The sequence below is a fragment of the Lycorma delicatula genome, chromosome 3 (genome assembly GCF_047948215.1).
Source record: "Lycorma delicatula isolate Av1 chromosome 3, ASM4794821v1, whole genome shotgun sequence".
NCBI classification, from domain to species: domain Eukaryota; kingdom Metazoa; phylum Arthropoda; class Insecta; order Hemiptera; family Fulgoridae; genus Lycorma; species Lycorma delicatula.
Window position 1 is genome coordinate 105,906,203 of NC_134457.1, and position 16,410 is coordinate 105,922,612.

The 16,410-nt window shown below is 33.2% G+C and overlaps 1 protein-coding gene across 1 annotated transcript; it reads right to left on the reverse strand.

Annotated features, from left to right (window-relative positions):
* Positions 1–7,554: 7,554 nt before the first annotated feature.
* On the reverse strand, positions 7,555–12,851 carry LOC142320947 (uncharacterized). Its single transcript, XM_075358933.1, has 3 exons — positions 12,769–12,851; positions 8,690–8,868; positions 7,555–7,927 (listed from the first exon to the last, which is right to left on the reverse strand). The coding sequence occupies exons 2-3, from the start codon at positions 8,866–8,868 to the stop codon at positions 7,630–7,632; spliced, it is 477 nt and encodes a 158-aa protein (XP_075215048.1). The 5' UTR covers positions 12,769–12,851; the 3' UTR covers positions 7,555–7,629.
* Between the last annotated feature and the right edge of the window lie 3,559 nt (positions 12,852–16,410).

Genomic DNA, 16,410 nt, shown 5'->3' on the forward strand with positions numbered 1-16,410 from the left:
AAACCAAAACATGGTAAAAAAATGCAATGAAGTCAAATTAAAAAATCAACATTAAGTGCTTACATAAAGTTTCACTCATATAACTACTCCACTAAATACACTCTGAAAGGGCGAGTAAAACTAACTTACTGCTTCATGTTTGATTTTATGATCTCCTAATTTAATTAGGTTGGTCCCTTCAGTCACTTTTTCAAAATGATCACACCCATTACTGATCGGCTTATATATATATATAAAATATTGTCAAGTGAATTATTAATGCGAGACCTGACATTAGACACATCACTAATAAAAATGGCACTAGTCATTCTCAAGAATGAAAGAGAAGAAGAGGTTTTGCAATATTTTCTTCATGCAACAAATATACACAAGTGTTACATAAACATGATATTACCACTGAAATAAAGGTGATAGTCAGCCACATACAAGTAGCTCAATTATTTATACCACAGAAATTTATGTACAATGGACATCAAAACTATCAGAGAACATTACCATGACTGTGCCCAGACGTACTTTAGTTGCTTCACATGAAACAAAATCAAACTTTAAAAAAACCTAGGGAAGAAAGTTTAGAGCAACCGACTAATGGTCTTTTAAACAGAAAATTATAAATTATATATGACTCCATTCACTAAAAACATTAAAAAGCTGGAGCTACAATTTTAATACATTTTTTTTAAACTTTACAGTCCAGTACACTCTTCTTCAATTCTGAGAAGCCCCTTATTGAACAAAATGTTGAAATTCATCAAAGTCACTCCCAAAAATTGTAGGCTCTCTGTAGGAGATGATTCTCTCATACTCTGAGAATGACATTTCCTGTCGTATATTCCTGATACAGAATAAAAATTGCACCTAAAAGATGTATTGTTTGTTATGCAAACATCATAAGAAAGGAATCACAATATAACTGTTGGGAATGTGATGTTGGTATTTGTCCTGCCCCTTGTTTTAGAAATTTCCACACTAAGAAGGAAAATATTTTCATATTTCAAAAACATTAAAATTCATTTAAAAAAAAAAATGTATGACTAGTATTAAACTGAAATATAGTAATAACTCTGTGAACTGGCAAACATGAATCTAAGTTATTATTCTGTGATCTTGAACTTTGAATGGCTAAATTCATAAATATTTATGAACTATTTCCATAGAAAATAATTTAATCGTTTTCACAGTAAGAATAGAAATATATACATAGAAGATTCACAACATGTAAACTTATTTCACCATGGCTCAATGAGATAATGATATGTATCAGACTACACTTTGTTTAGTTTAGTAGAGACTCAGAAGATCCATTCCTGAGACATATGGTTAATTAAACCCCAACCACCAGAGTACACAGGTATTCACTGCTAAGTTTTTAAATCTATATAAAAGCAACTGACTTTAACTAGGATTTGAACCTGAGAACTTTCGACTTTGAAAATCAGCTGTTAAATATTTTCCTGTTTTATTCATTTATAAGATTCTGTTGAAATGTAATTTTTTTTCAGAAAAAAAATAATAGTAAAAATGTTTCTCAGTTTTTAATAGCGGAGTTAAGAAATATGTAGTATTGTAACAGGAGCAGTATAGAGTACCAGCGTAATGGGGCTTTTCCAATTAGGAAGAAAGAAATAGAAAAATTAACAAAGAAAAATCGAGAAGGAACTAAAAGGAATGTTTTCTTTGAATAATGAGTCCGATTAACAATTTGTTCTTTGTAATATAGATAACGGCACCTCCAAAAATTGACATCGATTGAAATAAAAGCTGTAGATCATAACACTAGCTTACTAAACAAATAATTTTAATCCCTTCAATGACCTAGATTGAAGTTTGCAAGGTGAAAAACAAATCGATTTTCAGTTGACAAAATAAAAGCATTTATAAAAAAATGTCAAATGATGAATAATAGTGTTTTGAATGAAAGCCTGCCTTTCCAAATTTGGAAAATTTTGTGACAATACATAAAACTGAAACGAAAGATAATCTAGGCATAATGTAAAACCCCACTCCTTAATGTGCGCTGAAATGTTTGAAGAATATTTTAAAGAAGACTATTCTGAATTCAACCCTTTCATACTAGTTTTTATTCCTGAAAAAATGGAATTTACTAAATTATATGAATTTTGGCTAATGTTTAAAAATTAATAGCCAATCCATCACTGTTCAGAAAAATATTGTCATTTTTAACTGCATTTCCTACCACACATCTTTGTTAAATTGGAATCTCTGCTATGGTGAGAGTAAAAACAGTTTCTCAATTAATTGAATCTTGGCTCATATTTGCGCATAAAATTAGGTTCAATCGAACAGACATTTCATTGCTTGTTTCAAGGACGGTGCATATAATATGAATATAATATTCAAGAATATTATAATCAGTAATGTAAGTAAATATAAAATGTAACATTTCTTTGTGAAATAAATGAATGATTTCTGTAACAAACTATTTTAAAAACCTTTATAAATAAAAACTTGTAAGATAATTTTTTTGTAATATAAATAATTATTGTCAAAGAGATTGAAAATTTTATTGCAGTACCATTCTGAGGTACAATTCTATCAATATCCTAATGACACATTATATATTCGATAGTTCAATGGTACGCTATTGAACTGTAATTCACCTGAATTCTACTTAAAAAAAGTTTGAGAACCACACTATTATTGCTTAGTTCTAGACAGTAAAAGGCCAATGGCAGTCAAATAAGAAACATACTAATTCCCTCGTGGTATAGAACCGCAAGGGAGATCAGTCAATTGCTAATTCAGCCCTAGATAAATATTAAAATATTTCTACGCAAAACGTTAAGAAAATACATTGGAAGATTTTCGTAAATAAAACTTGCATGAATATCAAAATTAGGCATAAAAACGAATTGAAAGAGTGCTTTTATAAATAAGAATTATATTGTCGTAAATAAATATTATAGCTTTATATATATAATATAAATACAGTATTATGCCAGTATTTATTTATGAAAATATTATTAGTATGTGCTTTTTAACTAATAAAAAATAAACACGTGAAATGAGGTTGAAGATCTACAATAAGAGAATAAAATGTACCTATTTGAAAAAATGTCAGTATCTGTGTCAGTTTCCTCTTTGACTATAGTTAGTATGCCACGCGTTTACTTTCATGTAAATTTACAAATGATTGGATTTCCATCGATACCTTAATCGAGTAAATGGTATTCGGTAATAATTTTCCGTCTCCAGAAATAATTAAATATTCTTAATTTTTATCAAGAAATGTAAAAACTCATTAACAAAAGCTTATAATGTGCAATAACATTCAATCTAAGAAAATGTTTACCGATTCCCCTCCTTCTTCAATTTTTAAAATCGTTTTTCAATTGGAAAGAAATATAAATTAAACAGAAATTCACCTGACGTAAAAATATAGAATGTGTAACTGTGAATAAGTTATTTTCTAATTCGTTTCTTAGGACTGTTCATTGTTAATTTTAATTAACCGTAAAAATTTACAAACATTTCTTTTGTTGATAAATTACTGAAAGTACTTTTTATTAATGTTTCGTAAGCAGTTTAGTAGGCCCATGCGAACACTTAGTATAATCGTGTTATATCTCAGGCAATGGAATTAAAGCGTAATAACACATTTTACAAAAAAAAAAATAAAAAAGAGACGTTTCTAATTCTATATTTTCTATTAAACTATGGGATTTTATTACATTTTTGAAATTTATCTTTTAAAATCCCTAGTAAATTAATTTTTAACCTAAAACAAATTTACGCCTAAGATAAACTCTCAGAAACAGTTTTCATCCATTTGTAGATAAGTAGGGTACTCAACGTGTGATTAAAATGAAATGTGAGATCATCACACATCAGTTGGTTGTTTCTTAGAATTTGGTTATTTCAATATAGAGATTTACGTAAAATAATACAGTCATCTAATATAATTAAGTAATTACATAATTTTATTTTTCCAAAGATAAAATTAAACATTTATAAACCGGGCAATAATTAATTTAATTCACTTTACCACGGGAAACGAACGAGTAAGAAATAATTATTTCTCCAAACAGTTTTATATTATAATATAATATTAACAATAATATTAATATTATTAAATTGTTAAATATTAACAACAAACAAGTCAAGTACAAATGTATCGATTAGTAAAAATAATTTCATGAATAAATTTTGATGATATATACAAACATGTTTTCATTTCACTTATATTATTTTCTTACTAGAAACTACTTAATCCCTTTTTCCCAGTAGAACTGTAATAATGTCCAGATTATCATATTGCCTCAGTAAAGTCATATACTTCAATATAGATAGCACATATAATACATGGTTCCCCAAAGAAGGGTATATAATTTTTTGCATTTCATTCTAATAATTTTTTTTTTTTAATTTATAAAACAACTAATGTTTTCTATTTAAAAGAATAAGTAAAATTCATACTTTTTTTACTCATTAAATGAATAAGAAAATATATGCAACAATTAAAAAAAAAATTAAGTTTAAAATTTATAAAATAAATATATTATTTAGTATTTTGGCTTGGTTTGGGTGATTTTCTAGTAAATATCGTCCAAAAATGATAAGAAACATCATTAACTTATGAACAGCAGTTCATAATTGTTTATAATAATAAAAATGATCAAATTGTTGATAATAAACTAATAATGTTAATCCAAGTTGTTTTAAAAACATATAACTTCCAACAAACATATGTTTGTTTTAAAGTTCCCCAAGAAAATTTAAACACCCATTTCCATTAACATGAAAACGTTGCCACCCCCTGCCTGACCTAGTTCCAGCAGGACAGGGGAATGGTCCGAGCTGAGGTCTTCTATCGTTTCAATCATGAATGGGAGGGTACCCCCCTTCATGACTGCGATATCCAGCACGTCAGGCCTAGATCTGCCTGAGCGATGCACGAACGTGGGCACCTCAGGGCCTACGACGACCAAGCGGCGGGCTCTCGCCCTTTCGTACAGCAATCTGCCATTCGGATTTGTCAGAATGCTGTTCCATGACACGTGTTTGGCATTGAGGTCGCCCATGAGTATCATGGGCCCATCCCAATTTTCCAGCACGGCATCCAGATCTGCGCCGGTTACCGCGTCGTTCGGCTTGCTATAAGCCGAAACCAGCCGATACACCGTGCCCAGATGCTCCACATGCACACACGTTTGCTCCATCACGTTTGTATGAAGAACAACGCGCGTATGCATGTGGCGTCTGTGGACTAAAACCGCAGTTCCACCAGAGGTGCGAGATCCGGGTCGAACTGGCCTATCCGTCCTATATGTAAAATAGTTCCGAAGGGTCAGTTGCTTGGTTGGGTTCAACCACGTCTCAGACAACAGTATCACGTCTATCAGTAGATCCTCGGCCAGACGGCATAGTTCCTCCGTCCGGCCTACTACTGAGTTGGCGTTCCACTGCAAGAGTCTGAGGGTGGGCCTAACCATACCTGGACAGTACAGCCATGAGGCACTCTATTAAGGACTGAATACAGTCCTTGAGAGATTTTGCCTGGAGCAGGCGTGGCAAAACCATCATGATATGTGGCAGGATATCCTTCACTGTCATCTGCGACAGGAAGTCCATGCCAGTGGTCTCCAACGGGGTAGCCGGTTTCGGATTGCCGCTGGAGGTGCCTTTTGGCGCGGCCGCCCTTTTGGTGGGGCGCGGGGTCACAGGGGCCGCGGTGTTTTTAACAGCCTGCTTGGCCTTCCCAGCCGGAGCAGGCTTTGCCTTTCCCGTCGAGGAAGGCTTGGCCTTCTTCGCCGGGGCCGGCTTTGACGCCGCCTTTTGTTTCACCACCTTCTTGGTGGTCGCCGCCGGTTTTGGCTTGGCGGGTGTTGGGGAGGGTACCTCCCCTTTTTTCACTACCGCCTTGGCCACAGGTGCCGGCACCTCCGGTTTGGGGGCTGATTTTCCCCCACCGGCAACACGGGCCCAGCTGCGGCCGTCAACAGTCGCGGGCTTTTTAATGCCCTTGACCTTATTGACTTGCTCCTTATAATAGGGGCAACCCCGGTAATTAGCCGGATGAGGCCCCTTGCAGTTAACGCATGAGGCTGGTTCCTCACGCGGCTTAACGCATGTGGCAGTGTCGTGGTCCCCACCACACTTGACACATTGCTGGGCCCTCTGGCAGTAATTGGACGAGTGTCCAAATTTCTGGCATCTGTGGCACTGGGGTGGCCCCCCTCGTGACACAAACGCAGTCACTGCGACCTTGCAGTAAAAAATACTGCCAAGGTCATAAATGGTCCGGGCCGAAGGGGTCCTCTTAAGGGCCACTAGGCAGGTCGGGGTTTCCCGACCGTCCCTTGTGAGGAGCTTCTTAACCGAAACCACCTCATAGCCAAGGGAGGTCAGTTCCTCCCTTACTTCCTCCGGGGCAGCCCCATAGGGGATTCCCCGTATAACCACCTTCAGCTCCCTGTCCTTCGGGAGCTGAAAGGAGTGAAAGGCGATTCCCTTCGAGTGCAGAAAACTCTGCACCGCCCGGTAATCCGCCTCGCTGCCCAGCTGCAGCCTTATCGAGAGCCCGGTGCTTTTAGCCACCAGGCGCCCCCCGATCCGCGACTTAATGTCGCGCGCTAATGCTGGCCACTCCTTCGGGCAGTCCAGCATTATTGGCGGGATTTTCTCCCGCCTGACGGTAGCAGGCTGTGATGGGGCCCCATCATCAGCCTGCGGGTTGGCGGCTGCTGCAGCCTTGCTGCAGCCCGCTACGGGCTCCGTCTCCATAGGAGGCGCGGAGTCCCGGCGTTTCTGGCGCTTCCTAGCGCCAGACCCGCTTTCCTCTCCACCGACGGACAGTTCCGGGGTGGGAGAACGGGGCGGGGCAGGCCTTACTTTTCCTTCCATTGAGGAAAAATAAAGAATAAAATTTAAAAATTAAAATTAAACTTAAACACTTCTTAATGTACACTTGCTGCAAAATAAAACCACTCGTGCCCAAAGAACACAACGATTTCATATAAATGGAAATGAGAATTTAAATTTTCTTGGGGAACTTAGAAAACAAACAGATGTTTGTTGGAAGTTATATGCTTTTAAAACAACTTGGATTAACATTATTAGTTTATTATCAACAATTTGATCATTATTATTATTATAAACAATTATGAACTGCTGTTCATAAGTTAAAGATGTTTCTTATCATATTTGGACGATATTTACTAGAAAATCACCCGAACCAAACCAAAATACTACATGTTATATTTATTTTATAAATTTTTAACTTAATTTTTTTTTTCATTGTTGCATATATTTTCTTATTCATTTAATGAGTAAGAAAAGTATGAATTTACTCATTCTTTTAAATAGAAAATATTAATTGTTTTATAAATTTTAAAAACGAAAAACACTTTATTAGAATGAAATGCAAAGTATTATATACCCTTCTTTAAGGAACCACGTATTCTATGTGCTATCTATATTGAAGTATATGACTTTACTGAGGCAATATGATAATCTGGACGTAATTACAGTTCGATTGGGAAAATAGATAAGTAGTTTCTAGTAAGAAAATAATATAAGTGAAATGAAAACATGTTTGTATATATCATCAAAATTTATTCATGAAATTATTTTTACTAATCGATACATTTTTACTTTACTTGTTTGTTGTTAATGTTTTCTAATAATTTGATGAACCGTTCTATTAAACTGGTTAACATTTCCGTAGATTGTTAAATTAAAATTGAGTCCATAACTGCTGTTTGACTTAAAACTGATGACGGTGTAGTTGTATCCAACTCCTCCTTCCTTCAAAGACGGATATCCATTTCTACCTTCGCCTAATAAATCGATGACCTTTAAATAACTAATTGTTAAATTGTTGTAACCGTATGCCGGATATTGGAAATCATAAGTAAAACTTTCATTCCCTTTTCCAACTGCAGCAATTCCACTATGGTATAGTAATCTAGAAAACAAAAGTTAAAAATAATTAATGTTATTGTTCATAAACAGTAATTTTTCTATAAAATATATTTCATTAAAAAGTCATTGACTTCTTTTTTATAGCGTTATAGATGTCTTCCACATTTCTTAGTTGGATTCAGTATATTTTACACACACACACACACACACACACACACACACACACACACACACAAATTATATACATATTTATTTATGTTTGTAATTATCTATCTTTAAAATTACACAACAAACTTAATACAACATGAAAAACTAATTTTATGCGTCCCCATCAATTAATATAATAAATAATGTTAGTTAAAATATTTATTAATACAGGCACCAACAGTCTGATGCATAATAATAGTTGCTGATGGATGATAATGAAATTTAAAAGCCTGAAAAATGCCATGCCTTATACGGAATGAATCCAGGAAAGTTCAAATGAAATGAAGGGACATTACAACTCCTCCATAGAGATTGAAGGAGTAGTAGTAACTGCTTAAAAAAGCAATTAAAACAATTTTTTTAAATCTTAGTGGAATATTTTTGATGAATGACTTGTCTGTAATAAAAATTTTTGTTAGAAAAGTAAGTTATATACAATTTTTTTTAAATTGTTTTCAAATGTTTTATAATTAGTTTAACTGATGAGACGACTCATGCATCTAAAACGCATTTCTAATTATAACTAAAAAGAATGCTTAACTATTATTTATATTATAGGATTTAAAAATATTTCTAAATTGATAACACCTGTACTTACACATCTCCACCGGTTAGATTTCCGATAAAAAGATCATGTGTACCATTTATGCTTCCATTTCCGCTGAGTTGGTGATGGAATTTAGGATGAAATTTATATTCACCGAATGCCAAAGGAATCATTACCGCAAATCCGATTAAAAGTATTATGTTTGCTGTCATCGCTTTGGTGAACTCCATCTGAAATAAAAATTGCAATTACACATATATACAATACTTAAATTGTATTACTTTTTTTTTTTTATATGGATACCTTTTCCATTTTGTTTACACAGGTATGTCCAACCGATTTTAAAACAGTTTTATTTATAATGAATTTAACAAAGTTAAATTAAACCAAAAATCAGTAAGAATTCAATCGGTTTGAGCTTCTGCTGCCGTAAGAATGGAAGTCTTAAGGAGAACAGTAAATTTGCAGCCATATAACAGTAATTTTGTTTAAACTTCAATATTTTCATTTCTATTAATTCTTAAACCTTTGTTTCTAATCAAATAAAAGTCGCAATGATATTTTTACTTTCAACCAACAACTGGCTTCACAAATTTTATTTACAGCTAACGATTACAAAATATTATTTTTTTGTTTATAAATTTTAACTGAAATTTTATCCTTTTTTCCATTATTAATTAGAAATATCTTTAATGATCTTAACGTTTTTGTCTTTAATTGTTTCTATTGTCTTTTATCCTTTGCAAAATAATCCCATATCTAAAATTAAAAATACAAGCCTGTGATAAACTTCTGTATATAATGTATGATGGTTTAACTTAGAATACGATGTAAGTGGCCACTCGATAAATTTCTAGAAATTTATCTTGGAGCGTCTTAACTTAGGGCTATTTTTTCAAATACGGGGTGAACTTATCTATATATATTCTGGACAATAATTAAATTAAAAAAATTTACATTTAGTGTACGCCTATTGGTTTATATTTATTTAATATTTGAGTTTTCTCATGGTATTTAATATATGTTCTTGTTTAATCTCAAGTTCAATTAAATTATTGATTTTTTTAAAAAGTTTCATTATTTTTTAAAAAAAGATTTAACGGTTTGTGACCAATTATCAACGTATAGCTCATATTCTACGTTAACGTTTGGTAAAAAAATAAGACTGGTAAATTTTCTTAACTAATAAGAGCGTTTATCTCAACACATACGACGCATTAAGTGTAGTTGTGTGCCGCCATCGTAGTGTCATTGACATTTTTTAAAACAAATCTCTTTATTTTTCTCCATTTTTTATAAGTATGTTGCAGTTAACAGCGAGACTTACTTCTTTCCATTAGTTTTGTCAGTTTGACAATTCTATTAATATAATATCTTTCTTTTGAATATTTTTTTTTTTTTTTTTTTAATTCTTTGCTGTGGTGTATAAGTTTCTTTCTTTAATTTAATTTTTGAATTAGAATTCGATTAAATAATTTTAAAAAATATCACTTACTTTAAACACTCGTAATAAAGTTTAAAATAATTCATCAGAAAAAAATGTTACATCCCGGATAAATTTCTAAAAATTTAGCTTGGAGCATCTGTATTTAGCGCTATTTTTTCATGAAAGGCGTGAACGTATCTATCATATATTTTCGACGGTAAATAAAATACAAAATTTACATTTAGTGTACTATTATTGGTTGTGTACTAATTCAGTGCACCAATTTTGCACGAGGTTCGGCTAATAAATTTTTCTTATATATGCTTAGCATGGTAATGAAAAACAGATACTGGAATGAAATAAAAAATGAATAAAAGTACAATACCTTAGCTGCAAAATGCAGTATTTATTTTTCGCTATAATCCCCATGTACTATTTTTCCAACGTGTGACAAGGTTTTGTCACTGAAAGATTCTGTGGGCTTTCTCGGAACAAAGCGGCCACACCTTCTTTCATCTCATCGTCAGTGGTCACAGTCGTTTCATGTCATGTCATCGTGCGGGGGAGAGCCATCAGAAAGTTTGCACGGTACCCATCGTGCACAGATTTTACGGTAACCCAATTGCTCTATAATATGGCCAACTCGTTCTTTAGATATGCCTAACTGAATAGCGATGCGTTGCTGGGTGATTCACCGGTCACTTTGAAGCAAATCGTCCACCACTTTCGATGTTTCTCGTCGGTCACAGGAACTGGTCGTCCGCTGCAAGATGCATCCTCAATTGTCAGTTTACCAGCTTCACATTCGCGAAATTTTAACGCCCACCTATTTACAGTACCCTACAACAGTTTCACTACTGTAAACCGCTTTTAAACGATGAAAAATATTCGTAGGATTTAGATTTTCTGATGTTAAATATTTGATCCCTGTGCGCTGTTTTGACTGTGTTGACAAATTGGCCGTACTCGACTACATTTTAACTGCTACTGAAAATAAACCGAAAAACAATTTCAAATAGAGGGGGTATTTTAGCTACCATCTGCTGTCACGCTAAACTCGATAGTACCTTTTGTCTCCGTGTAGCACGCTAGTGGACAAAGTTTTATCAGCCGAGCCTCGTATTTATCTATTATTCAAAAATGAAATAATAATTATTAATCAGAAAGTTTTCTTAGTCTTTAAAAAAATATTATTTTTTTTATTTATTCTTTACCTTTGTATTTTTCTGGTTATTAAAAAAGCGTTTCACTCAATACCTTTTAGGAAGTTAGAAATTGTGAAATTAGAGAATATCTTTACAATTTATTCAACTTTTTATTACTAGGAGAAAAGAAGCTATTATTTTTGGGAGGTATGATAATTCTTTTATCGAGATTGATGTAATGTTTCGTCAGTAATCTTATGAACTTTTGTATTTAAAAGGAATATATATTTACAATATTATATACTAGTTATATTCTATGTATATTATAAATAACTGAATATTGCAAGTTGAAATTTACTCTTTTTTCAGATAACGAAACGATTAATTTTGGTACTGATTTTGTTTAGATTAGTTTAGAGAGATCTGAAAATATTATTACGGTTTTAGCAATCAGATACTAACCAGTTATCAATAAATTGTGTTAAAATTGAAGTCTTATACTTTTACATAGTGTTTTTTAAATTTTACAAAACTGAAGAGAAAGTCCTACCTTAGAAGTCCTAGAAGTCCTAAATTTCTTCTTATGTTTATAGACAACTTTCCAAATAAAAAATAATAATGATTATGTATATTACTGGAGCCAGACTATTATTTAAATGTAATAATAATTCAAAATGTCATAAATATAAAAGATTTCTACAATTTCAGTCAAAAAGAAATAAAATTTATTTATCTGAATTTTATCGTATTTGGTTTAGATTAATTAATTGGTTTCAGGTTTTTTTTAACCTACCGGGTTGGTCTAGTAGTGATAAACTCGTCAGCGCAAACAGCTGATTTCGAAGTCAAGAGTTCTAAGTTTCAAATCCTAGTAAAGGCAGTCAGTTACTTTTATACGGATTTGAATAGTAGATCGTCGATACCGTCGTTCTTTGGTGATTCGGTTTCAATTAACCACACGTCTCAAGATCGGTTGACCTGAAACTGTACAAGACTATATTTCATTTTTATTCATACATATCATCCTCATTCTTCCTATGAAGTAATACCATACGATGGTTCCGGAGGCTAAAGACAAAAGAAAGAAAAAAGAGGTTTTTTCTTTAATTTTATTATTACATTTTTCAACTAGTCACACTTTTCAGTAACGACGTGTGATTAATTGAAACCCAACCGCCAAAGAACACCGGTATCCACGATCTAGTGTTCAAAAGTAAATGAAAGCACGTAAGCTTGCCTTACTCTTGTTAGAATTTGAACGTCAGAACTTTAACTTCGAAATCAGCTGATTTTTGACGACAAGTTTAACACTAGAACCCCCTAGACCTCTAAGGGGTAATTTTTACTTTCGTATATGTTATCAAAGAAAATCATTTTGTTAAATTTATTTATTTTATCGCTAAAATAAAATTAGAAATCATTTTGATTGAAAAAATAAAGGTAATCAACCAACTTTTATTTCATATACAACTGGAATGATTAATAAAATAATAAGAATTACTTTTAATTCTTAACTTCAGCAATTTTTAAACTATCATATGAAAAATTATAATTCTTACCTTAATGTGTATTAAAAGTTCCGGAAAACAATTTTGAGAAATAATTATTTCTTTGTAGTATGTTTGCCGTGGTAAAGTGAATTTAATTATTAATGCCCGGTTTATAAATGATTAATTTTTTCTTTGGAAAATAAATTATTCACGTAATTACTTTAATTGCATTAGATAAGACTATTATTTTACTTAAATTACAAGTACTTTAACTGAAATAAAAAATTGGAAGAAATAACCAACTTGCTCGTATGTTGTCTGTCTATATGATGATCTCATTCACAAAAAAAAATCTTAAAGCGCGCGTAAAGTACCCTAATTATCTATAATTGAATAAATCATTCTAGATACGTGATAATATGTGAATTTTTTTTTCGAAGTTTTAGGGGCATCGACTGCTGTGGTCATTAGCCCCTTTCTAAATCAAGAACAAAATGAAAAATCCTTTTACTTCCCTGTTAATAGCACGAGCGACATAGTAGTAGACTAATCTTGTCATAATAGATCACCCAGAAATATAGTTGTCAGGGAGTAATAAAAACCCCAAAAGAAACACAAAATTACAAGGGTGTAAAGGGTCCTTGTTACTTAAAACCGTATAAAATTGACACTTTAAAACACTTAAGCTTTCAAACCATTTCTTACAAAATGTTATCGATCCTGTATAACTAAATTCACGATCAAACAAAAGAAATTAAAATCTTCCTTTGATCAAAATTCTTAAAAAATTCTCTGTCATTATCGCCTAGGTTATCCGTTAGGCCATTCCGTTTATCCTTTCTTCTTCCGTTTTACTATCATCCTGAAGGTCTCGATGTCGAATTCCAAAGTATCTGAATCCAGGTAGATAGAATCTTCACATCCTTCACCGTAAATCGTGGAGGATATCTTGCATCAAATGACGCGATCAGAAGTACATCACAGTTGAGACTGGATGCACTCACTGCTAGAACATGTGGGACGGCCGAACTACTTGCCCTCTCACCCAAAAGGCTTCCGCGATTTCGGAGGCTCCATTGTTGCTTTTTTCTAAATCTTACTTTTCCAAAATCATTATTTCTGTTTTCACAGATCCCTGATCTGGGATTTTTTTTCAATCTGTACTTTGGCTGCAGTCTTCTTCATTGACTTAAAAGAAGCTGCAGGAGCCGCAGCAACCTGAATATAGGATGTAAACTTCGGTGATCGGCTCAACAAGAAGGTCAACAAGATTTCTGATCGATATCAATAAAAATAAAACCGTAAATCTGTTGCTTCCCAATATTATGTCTAAACATAATGTTACATAATTACGGGCTTTTGCACCAGTTTTTATAATATTGACATTTCTTTAGAAATGGATTGTAGGGTTTTAAGTGGCAATTGTATGTTTAATACACTCCTGTCACCTTCTGTTCTTTTCGGGTTTTAATATTCTATGACACTCCTATTTTCAGGATAATCTCTTTGATAAGAGTGGTCTTTTGATATGATTGCTATATTTGATATGGGTGGGAAAGTTTTAGATTGAGATTAGGGCTAAGGATCATAATAGTCTCCGTTATCCCCCCAAAAAAAAAAATTATTTATGTATTTTTTCATTAAAATTTTAAACATAATTTAATATTTAATTAGCTACAATTAACTAATTAGGTGCAGGCTATTTAAATACTTTGTAATGCGTTTCTGCGTGAAGCTCGATAATTAAGACCCGTTTCCGTTCTTATAGCACAAGGTTCAGAAAAATGACAATCCTCTGCATATAGGTTAAGTTTTGTTAGATTATGCTTATTATTTGTAATTACATCCATATAACATGAACAATTACTTGTACGTTGTGTAAAAAACCACAGTGGAGAAAAAAAATAGAAAAGACCCAACTTTTCTTCATTTTTTATGAAAAATTTCAGTAACGACAGTAGATTCACAGTCAAGTGATCTAGGCAAAATTTTACCTAACATAGTTTAAGATGTAAATTATTTGTTTTCTCATGTAAATTATTTGTTTGAATTCACCTAGTCTATTTACAGATTTTTCCCTTTTGACAAATTGCTGTAATTTTTTTTCATTAAGCTTAAGTAAACCATCCGGTAGGCCCATTTGTATGCTTACGAATGTCCAGTTATACCTAAGATGAAAACTAGCTTCATAATAAATAAAAGTGATTTTTTATAAATGTGATTTTTATGAATGACAAAGAAAAATTCTTTATTTCTAAAACTCATTTACAAAAACCTAGTGTTTATCTCTTACAGATAAAGACTAGTAAATTTTACTTTATTGTACCAGGAAAAAACTAACAAAGCTTTCCGGTGATGTGAATTTCTTTTATGAGAAACAAACAAAATCAGAGTACTTTCGGGCACTACTTGTTAAATACTACAGTCAAGTTATATATATATATATATATATATATATAACTATTGATATAGATTCTCAAATTTTAAGTGAAAAATTGGCGCGCGCACGCACACACACACACACACACATATAATTATATATATATAACTAGCTGTACCCTGCCACGCTTCGCTGTGGCACACCGAAGTTTCTGCGACGTTTATCAATTGATCGTTTCTTCGATGGAGAACAATATCTCTGGAACTGATCTCCGACTATGACTACTTCGTCTATAGTTGGAGCATTATATCTCCGAACATGTTCTCCAGCGGGCGTTTTGTCTACGTGAATGACAATCTTGTGGGTATCTGATGGCATCATATCAATTGCCGTTTGAACAAACGCACCTAATTGTTCCTAATTGCTGCGAAATAATGGGTCTTCATAGCGAGGTATATATTCCACAACGTGCATCGACTTCATCTCTATCATCACCAATTAAGTACTTTTGAAGGAATTTATGGTCACTACCTGAGAACGGGAGCAGGGAGCCAGCTTTGTGATATATTTGCCCTTTGATTTTTAAAGTTGGCATGAATTGAGTCGTCATGATTTCCGCACCAAATGACGTAATTTGGAAGCTAGAGTTATATTTCCTGATGTTCAATAGGAAATACTTCGATTCAGCGATAGATCCAACAAGTAGAGTTTTCAATGGCTCTGGTGGTGGCAGACCTGGCAGTAGGTACAGACATGACTCATCTGGCCAATGACAACATGCCGACTTGAACTATAATCAACAGCTGGATTGTTCCGGAACGCAAGACGATTGTATTGCAGATTCAGATCAGCTGTTCTTTGGGTTCGTGTTTCAGCTATCCTCACCCTGTCGCGTTCATTCCGTTGAGAACGAACCAAATCTGTTGCTGCAGAACGCGACTGACGTGCTCGCAATCGTGCATCCTCAAACCAGGCTGCTCGTCTTTCTGCCGGTGCCACGTTACGTATCTGGATGGTGCTTAGTCTGTTCCTCTCTCGTACGGATGCCCGCTCTTCCTCAGTCATATTCGAAAGCCGTCTTCTTGATCCTTCTGTGTGGCGAGTGCAGCGGCCCGTATCTGGATGCCAAAAAAATTTATTTAACGTTTTTTCACCTATCTCTCATGGTTCTCATAGCTGCAGCTCGACAACAATGAGACACAGGACAGACAGTATTGAAAAGTGGCTAAAAATTAATAATATTAACTAAATACATGAATTTAAATAAATAAGTAAAATATTAGTTAAATGAAAAAGTTAAATAATAATTATAAAAAATTAATATTTTTTCT